The sequence below is a fragment of the Sciurus carolinensis genome, chromosome X, assembly GCF_902686445.1.
Source record: "Sciurus carolinensis chromosome X, mSciCar1.2, whole genome shotgun sequence".
In the NCBI taxonomy this organism is placed as follows: Eukaryota; Metazoa; Chordata; class Mammalia; order Rodentia; family Sciuridae; genus Sciurus; species Sciurus carolinensis.
The window spans coordinates 83077332-83086389 of record NC_062232.1 but is presented as its reverse complement, the minus strand read 5'-3'; the positions used below and the strand labels follow the sequence as shown (position 1 = coordinate 83086389).

At 34.7% G+C, this 9058-nt stretch overlaps 1 protein-coding gene across 1 annotated transcript in view; it reads right to left on the bottom strand.

The window, feature by feature from the left end:
* Positions 1–678: 678 nt before the first annotated feature.
* Cenpi (centromere protein I) overlaps positions 679–9058 on the bottom strand; it is a 73271-nt gene continuing 64891 nt past the window's right edge. Inside the window, exons 20-21 of the mRNA XM_047536012.1 lie at positions 2310–2351; positions 679–1610 (exon numbers count right to left, since the gene is read on the bottom strand). Coding sequence (XP_047391968.1) covers positions 1509–1610; positions 2310–2351 — 144 coding nt within the window. The 3' untranslated portion in view covers positions 679–1508. The remainder of the gene's footprint in view (positions 1611–2309; positions 2352–9058) is intronic.

Below are 9058 nucleotides of genomic sequence, written 5' to 3'. Positions count from 1 at the left end.
AACCCTAACCTTTCTTTCATAAAGTAGTCTCTGACTTTCTCCCTAGTTCTTACCACTCTTTTTTCTTAATCATTATGCTATAAACTCACCAGCCTCTGCTAGTACTTAAATATGCCACATAAGTCAACATTTTAGGGCCTTTTCACTTGCCTTTACCTCTGTGGAGAATGCTCTTTTCCAGTCACATGGCTCATATGCTTATGAGGTTCTCTGCCTTTATCACCTCTTCATACAAACCTTCCCTAACCACCTTATATATAGTAGCAACCACTTCCACATTCTATCCCTATTCCCTGCTTTTTCTTCTTAGCACCTGATATTATATATTGCTTATAGTGCTATTGTCTGATTTCTTCATTGGAATGTAAACTCCATAAAAGCAGGTACTTTGTATGGGATACACCTGTATCACCAGCACACTGAAGAGTACCTGGCAGTACAATGAATCAAAATGCAGTCTGTAAAAATAAAAATTTAAGTTAAAAACAAATAAATAAATGAGGAAAAAAAGAGTACCTGCAACATAGTAAGGAACTCAATACATATTAATTCAATCTGTGAATGGATGAATGGGATTTCCACTATCCAATAATACAGTTTTTGTTTTAATGAATAGAAAAAAATGATAAGAATGTGCCCTTAAAGACAAAGATAGATTCAGTTTCATTCCTCTCAAATAATATGAATTTTATTAAGAGTAAGAGTTATTCAGCTGACACAAAAATTTATATTGTCAACATGATAGTTAAGCTGATATGAAATTCATAAAAGGCTTCAGAATTACTTCTTAAAATTACACTTTATTTAGGCCTGAACATTTAAAAAATAGATCTATACATACACATATACACACAAATAAAATAGTTTCATGAAACCATATCAGCATAAACAAAAACATTTTGATTATCACCCCAATTCTTTCCCCTTCCTTCCCTCAACAAATTCCTACCATTGAAGGCCCAGGAGGCCATGAGCTACTCAGGGATCTTAAGGGTTATAGTGTTGTATCCTATTGATTTGGTGCTGATGCTCTTGTTCACATAAGAAAAAATGGCAATATCCACAGAGGTTTCACAGAGTCAACACAGTATTCTGTATGAGTATGTCTGTGGATTAACTAACACTATATATTACCTGCTGTCTTCTATAAAAGCAGCTCATTGTATACAAAAATATGAAAAATCCCACCACAAAGCAGACGTGTCTCTTCATGTATAATTTGATAGAAGGCAGAGCATGATGAAGTTGTCATTTTTCACCAGTAAGCTAAAAATCTAAATCATGAAATATAAGTTAGCCACACCAAGGCCCTCCTGAACCATGGACAGAAGTCCATTCTGAGTACTCCTTGAAGATGGCAGTCCATTAGTGAAATGAATAAGGAAACACAAGTTGAGCTACTTTGCCTCTCTAGCATTGAGGAAGGAATTTAGTCTGGCATGTTCGGCTTGTAAGTCAACATTTATCAATCATAGTGGTTATGCTCTCTGATCAGGGGACAGCTCTGATCATGGGACAGAAGAATGATGAATATTACTTTCTATGAAAAGTTTCAAGCCTTGTAACCCCTCTGAAAATAAATATTCCAAATACTGGCTCCATTTCTTCCCCTGCAGGCAGAGAAAAAAAAAGTACTTATCAAATACATATGCTTATTTTCTATTTCCTCTTCTTTCCCTAGGAAAAGTTCACAGCATCCTGGATATACATAACAAGCGTTATCTCAGAAGAAGGGCCAGGTTCACATCTGGAGCTGAGTCACTAAGTAATGTTCAAACCAGAAAATACCCAAAGTCCAAGGGCTAACCATCCCTTTCATTATATTGGCAAAAATAATCTGTTCAACTGAACAAAATACTATGAAATGAAAATCTGCCACCATTTCCATACTCCAGAAATTTAACATCTAAAATAGATAATACAGGAGCAAACATTATTATGCTACTGTCTGTAATAAATAAACACACAACAGGAGTTTCTATAATAATGAAATAATTATACAGAGTTTTGTTAAATTAGTTTCATTACAGGCACAGTTTGTATATATGCAACTATACTACTAAATTAGATGATGCATGATCACAACAGCAAGTATCAAACTATGAAGAGTTATATCCTAGAGAACAATGAAGAAGGTATATGCGAATAAGTTCATATAAGTCACTGGAATTAATTCAGAAGACAAACATTTCACTTTCACTTTGTAGAGGCAGCAGACTTAAGATTCAGAAAAATTTAAAGGTATATAATCTCTTGATGATATTAAGCTACATGAAATCCCTGACCATAATGAAAGTAAATTTATTTACCCGAATAGAGCTCGTGTTTATTGTCCTGTCTTCTGGGCTTTCCTTTAAAAAAAAAGTGGGGAGACATGGGGATGAAGATATTTTGTTAGCAAAAACACTAGAAAATCAAGATGGTTCTTCACTCTGATTCATTTTGCTACATCCTATTCCTACCATCACTCTTGGATTCCTTTTGAATATACACCCACTACAACCCTCCACAGTTCCTTCTTCCTAGAAGCGAATAGAGAGGAAACAAAATCACAGTAGAAAAAGCAAGCACCAGTTAGCCAATCTATGGCTTTATTTTTTTTTTCATTCTGTACTTAGCCACTAGTCTAGAGATGCAGGGTATTAAAGAAAAGTTTTCTAAGGAATTTGCTGTGTGCTGAGCATTATGCTGAATCCACATGAATGAAGTGATGCGTAGGTATACCCAACTGTAACCTCCCACCATTTCAAAGACCCTAAATCTCTCCCCATACTCATTGTTTGAGCAATATTCACCTTGCACCAATGATTATATGTACAGACTTTTTTCTTGTCCTCATTCCCTAACCAATACATAAGTATTGCAGAGATGATCAATTTAACCATGGTTCAACTTAAGATCTTTTGAGTTTATAATGGGTTTAGTGGGACATAACCTCATCTTATGTGGAAGAACATCTGTATATAGGAGGATATATGCAAATCTCACATCATTTTATATAAGAGACTTCAGCACTTGTGACTTTTATTATCTGAAAAGGGGTTCTTGGAACCAATCCCCCAAGGATACCAAGAATCAATTCAATTTTTGGCTCCTGCTTCAGGAAAGTCTATAACATGTGTGGTTCATTGCTTTCCTTCTCCCTCCTCCCAAATTATTTGGGATTTGAGCATTAAAACAATGCTCCAACATTGCCTCCAAACTCCGTGCCCCCAAACTGCTAACATTCATTCTGCACAGTCTGATTCTAACAGTCTGCCTATGCATGCTTGAACAGCAAATGACAACTATATCATGATTATTGCTTGGCTGACAATGATCACAAGATGCATCCTGATCTCTGGGAAATCAGAAAGTTAAAAAAAAAGTATTTTGGAGATTGATCAAATATAATACATCCTGATGAACTCCATATGATATTCTTCTAGTTTTAATCTCTCTCCTAAGATCCAAGTCCCTATTTTGAACTGTCCACTTAACATTTTTTAGATGTCTAACAAGCATTTCAAGCTTAATTAGGCCAAAAGATAACTCAATTCTAAACTTATTCTCCCTGCCCAAACAAAATAACCTCTCCTGTTCATTCATCAGTATTCCTCTCTTTAATAAATAGTATAATAGAAAGCTGCTCTCCCGCCCTTTACACTGCAGCCATTTCTCCCCCTCCCATCGTACAACCTAGTTTGTCAGTCTGTGAACATCCTAGCTAGCTACTGGTCCATTAGTCAGCCTGCAAGTCTCCTTCTCAGTCATTAGTCCCTTGTTAGCCCATGAAATTCCAATATTTAGGAAAAGCTCCTCCGCCATTTTCTCTCTCTCCTCCTGGCTTTCACTCTCTCTTGCATGCTCTCTCTCTCTCTCTCTCTCTCTCTCTCTCTCTTCCTCTCATTTTCTCTCTTACCCTGCCGGGAGACACTCTGCCTGTTTGCTTAATAAACTCTTATGTGAGTTCCTGCGTCCGGAGTGGTTTCTGGGTTCTTACAAATGGAGCCACTATTGACAGTTACTCAAGAATTCCTTTTCTCATTCCCACCTCCAATCAAGCCACCATCAAGTCCTGCCTGTTCTGCTATGATATACTGCAAACCAGTCAATTTTTTCCCATCTCTACAACTACCACTTGCATAAAAATCATTATTAATATATTTTCTCTCAACTCCAACAGTAGCCTCCTACTTGGTGTCTCTGCTTCCACTCAGGCCTCCTTTTTTTTTTTTTTTTTTGGTACTGGAGATTGAACTGAAGGGCACTTGACCACTGAGTCACATCCCCAGCCCTATTTTGTATTTAAATAAAACAATGCAGTTATTAAATTGTTTTTTAAAAGCATTCAAAGATTTCTTTCCAAATCCTTTTGTCAAATAATTGTGGCCCTTAAAGTAATTTTTTTGTCTTTCCATAGTGTCAGAATTTACTAACTGATAATAAATTCACAAGTTATATCACTTTTAGCAATTGCGATTCACTGAATACTCATGGGTCACTGGGCAGTCCCAAGTTCTTTTATTCCACCTTAAAATAATTCTTGTCTTTGTTGTTATGCCACCAAACTGATGCTTGAGACACAATTTCTTTTTTTTCCCCTGATCTTGCTTTCAGATTTTAGCAAGTATCTATTTATTTATTTATTTATTTATTTATTTAGTTAGTTAGTTAGTTAGTTATTGGTATGGGGGATTGAAGCCAGGGGGGATTGAAGCCAGGGGCACTTAACCACTGAGCCACATCCCCAGCTCTATTTTATATTTTATTTAGAGACAGGGTCTCACTGAGTTGCGTAACACCTTGCTTTTGCTGAGGCTGGCCTTGAACTTGCAATCCTCCTGCTTCAACCTCCTGAGTGGCTGGGATTACAGGTGTGTGCCACCAGGCCCGGCTCAGGCCTCCTCTTTTAACTCATCCTCCACAAAGAAGCCAGGGATCTCTATTAAATATCAACTCAGACCATACTGCAGCCCTGCTTAAATTTCATCCTAGGCAACTTAGCAAGACATTGTCTCATAAATAAATATATTAAAATATATATAGATACATAAATATATAAAAATGTATAAATATATAAATAAATATATTTATATAAATATATAAATAAAAATAAATAAAATGAGTTGGGTATGTAGCTCAGTGGTAGAATGTCCCTGGATTTAATCCCTAGTATCCCCCCTCAACACACATGCAAAGCTTCAGAATTACCTGAAATATAAGCTCTACACATTTTCTGAGAACTGATTAGCCAAAGTACATTTTATTAAACTGTCACTAAAGAATACAGCTAATAAGAAACATTTATAATGGAATAATTCAGTAAAATAAAGTTGTCAGAATTAAATCATAGAGCCATGGTATCAGAGGTTGTATATACCACCTCAAAGATAAGTAAGTAATCAGTATTCAGGTAGTAATCAGTTAGTTGGTGATTGGGAATCAAAAGGCATTCTTTTAAAGGAAAGCTGCTGTATTAATCTTAAAGCCTAACATGTCTGGACCACATAGAAACAATATTAACTAGAGAAATGGCAGTTCGCATTTTGCCAAATGTATTACTCTATGCTGCCAAAATTTAAACTTCCAAAACGAATCTTCCTTAAACATTTGGAAAATGGTTTTGATTTTAAAGATTATATCAATTACTTATCCCCCCAAAATAAGTTTGCTTACCTATGTACAAGGTGATAAATTTACTACTTTAGAGATTAAATCTTATAACTAAGAGTCTTTCTCTTTCTGTTCCACCTCCCTCTTAGAGAAAAAAATACTGATTTATGAAAATCACTTATGCTTTATCTATGATTCATTATATGCTTTTCCAATTAAGAATTATAGGGGGCTGGGGTTGTGGTTCAGGGGTATAGTACTTGCCTAGCATGTGTGAGGCACAGGGTTCAATTCTTGGTACCACATATAAATAAGTAAATAAAAAAGTAAAGGTCCATCAACGGCTAATGAAAATATTTTTACAACAATCTATTAAAGAACTGTAGGAAATGCATATGTTGACTGAGTATGGAGAAATGGAAACCCATTCATTGCTTGTGTGAATAGAAATTTCCACTGAAAGCAATTTGACAATAATCACAAAAATTTAAGATATTCCTTTAAAATCAATTCTTCTTTGAGTAATTTTATCTAGCAAACATACTAGCATATGTGTAAAATAATATATACAATTCAAGAGTGTTGATTAGAATAACTTAATAAGATTATAAACAACTTAGATTCTCAATAAGGATCACTTTAACATATATTAGATTCATATAAGGGAATACTATGCAAACACCAAAAAAAATATGGCAACCTTTTATGTATTAATAAGAAACAAAAGCCCAAATATTAAGTTAAAAAAATTGAGAGACAAAACAGTAAGTGTAGTACATGGTGTTGAAAAAGATAACTTACAGAAATGTACACCATGTATCTGGTATAAGATATTTAAGAGTAGTTGTTTCTGGGGAGGGGAATGAAGTAACCACAGGATACAATGGGTAAGATTATTAAAACCCAATTTGTGTTCTATGTCTATGGATTTGCCTATTCTGGATTTTTTTTTTGTACCAGGGATTGAACTCAGGGGCACTTAACCACTGAGGCACATCCCCACCACTTTTTGTATTTTATTTAGAGACAGGGTCTCACTGAGTTTCTTAGGGCCTCCCTAGTTTGCTGAGGCTGGCTTTGAACTCCATCCTCCTGCCTCAGACTCCTGAGCTGCTGGGATTATAAGGGTACACCACCATGCCCAGCTATTCTGAGTTTTTCATATAAGTAAAATTAAACAACATGTGATCATTTGTGTCTGGCTGTTCACTTAGCAAAATGCTTTCAAAATTCATTCACATTATGGTATGTATCAGTATTTCATTCCTTTTTTAGATGAATAATTTCCATTGTATGGCTATGCTGTAATTTATTCATTCATCAGCTGATGAACTGTTGGGCTATTTCTTGTTTTGGCTATTGTATTAATAATGTTATGAACATAAGTGTACATACATTTGTTTGAGCACCATTTTCAATTTAAGTATATACCTGGGAATAGTATTATGGGGTCAGATGACAAATTCTGTTTACTTTTTGAGGAATTTCCAAATACTTCTTAATTATTTTGAAGCAAATCCAAAATGTATCATTTCCTTAAAATTATATACCTTTATGTAACTTCTGACTTTTTGTATGTGTAAGTACAACCTCCTCAAAAAAATAATTTTAAAAACTTTCACCATGTCAAAAATTACTTAACAGAAATAGGATCTTAAGTTCACTAAACAATATCCATTGAAGTAAGAGAGTATGCAGCATGAAACTGATTACAAGCATACACTCAAGAACATATCAAATCATCTAATAAGACAGCTTTATCAGAAGATGAGTACAGGTAAGATGCTGGAGACAGACTGTGGAGAGAAAACCTTTAAAGCTGGGTGTATTGACTTTGGCACTATTAACATTTTAGACTGAAAAATTCCTTGTGTGGGGGGGTAATGTCCTGTGTACTGTATTTAATAGCATCCCTTGTCTCACCCACTTGATGCCAGTATATTCCCTTTCTCATTTGTGACAACCAAAAATGTCCCCAGACATTGCTAAATGTCAGTTCCCTCAACTGTAACTACTGCTTTAAAGAATTGGGAAATAATAACTAATAATCAAAATTTTCAAAAAATATTCTTGAATTATGATAAAAATCAATCAATAGATAACAACAGCAACATTTATCCAAGCAATACTATATGCCAAAGATAATTAGATTCACATGTATCATGAAACTTACTTTTTATAACAACCCAAACAAGTAGGTATTATCAGTCCTATTTAACAGACAAGGTAAATAAAGCCCAAAGAGTTTAAAGAACTTGTCCATGATCACACAATTACTAAACAATAATACCAGGATATGAGTAAAGCAATAACTTCTAAGTTCTTAATGACAACATTGACTTTCACTTTCAGTAATCATAGATTAGGTCATTCCCATGATACCTGAGGACAATTAAAAAAGGAACAATTTTTAAAATCCTAAAAGCATCAAAATGAAGAAAAATTTTTCTTTACAGAAAATATTTCAGATAATAAAGAAGGAATGATAAAATATCACCACATCAACACTTTGATGAACTAAATCTGGGCAATAATCAGCAATGCACACTAATATAAAAGAGAGATGATCAGATATATTAAGTTCCTTCTAATGCAAATAAATAATGCTATCTATAAAATTTTCTTGCCAAATTAAAAGATTATTAAAATTTCAAAAGATCCCAAATTTGATCAAACCCTTAGATCTAACTACTAACTTACAGGAAATAGCAGGAACACAAGAACATGTGATGTAAACAGCAAAATCCAGACTATATTCCCTAACAAAATTGGCAGTTGGCAAAAATTGTCTTTAAACACTCAGCACTCCTGTAAATCCCAGTGACTCAGTAGGCTGAGGCAGGAAGACTGCAAATTCGAGGCCAGCCTTAGCAATTTAGCAAGACCCTGTCTCAAAAATAAAAAGGACTGGGGATGTAACTCGGTGGTAAAGCATTTCTAGGGTTCAATCCCCAGTATCAAAAATAAAGGAAGGGCTGGGGAGATAGCTCAGTCAGTAGACTGCTTGCCTTGCATGCACAGGGCCCTGGGTTCGATCCCCAGCACCCGCCCCCGCCAAAAAAAAAAAAAAGGTAAAATGAGAAAACATTTTGAGATCAATTTGCACCTATAAACACCTATATTTTAAAAAGTGGAACATCAAAAAGAAATAGGATATAAGAATAAACCTATAATAAAAGATTGAATTAGTAATTTTTAAACCTCCCACTAAAAAAAGGCCCATGATCAGATGGCTTCACTATCTAATATTTAAAGAATAATGCCAACTCTTCACCAAGTTTTCCAAAATGTACAAGATAAAAATGCATTTCTTAACTCAATCAATGAGGCCAGTACTAACCTGCAACCAAAATCAGTCAGACATTATAAGGAAAAACCAGTATGTCTTATGAATATAGATACAAAATCTCCACAAACTACTAACACACACAATCTAGTGACATATAAAATGAATTGTTCTCCA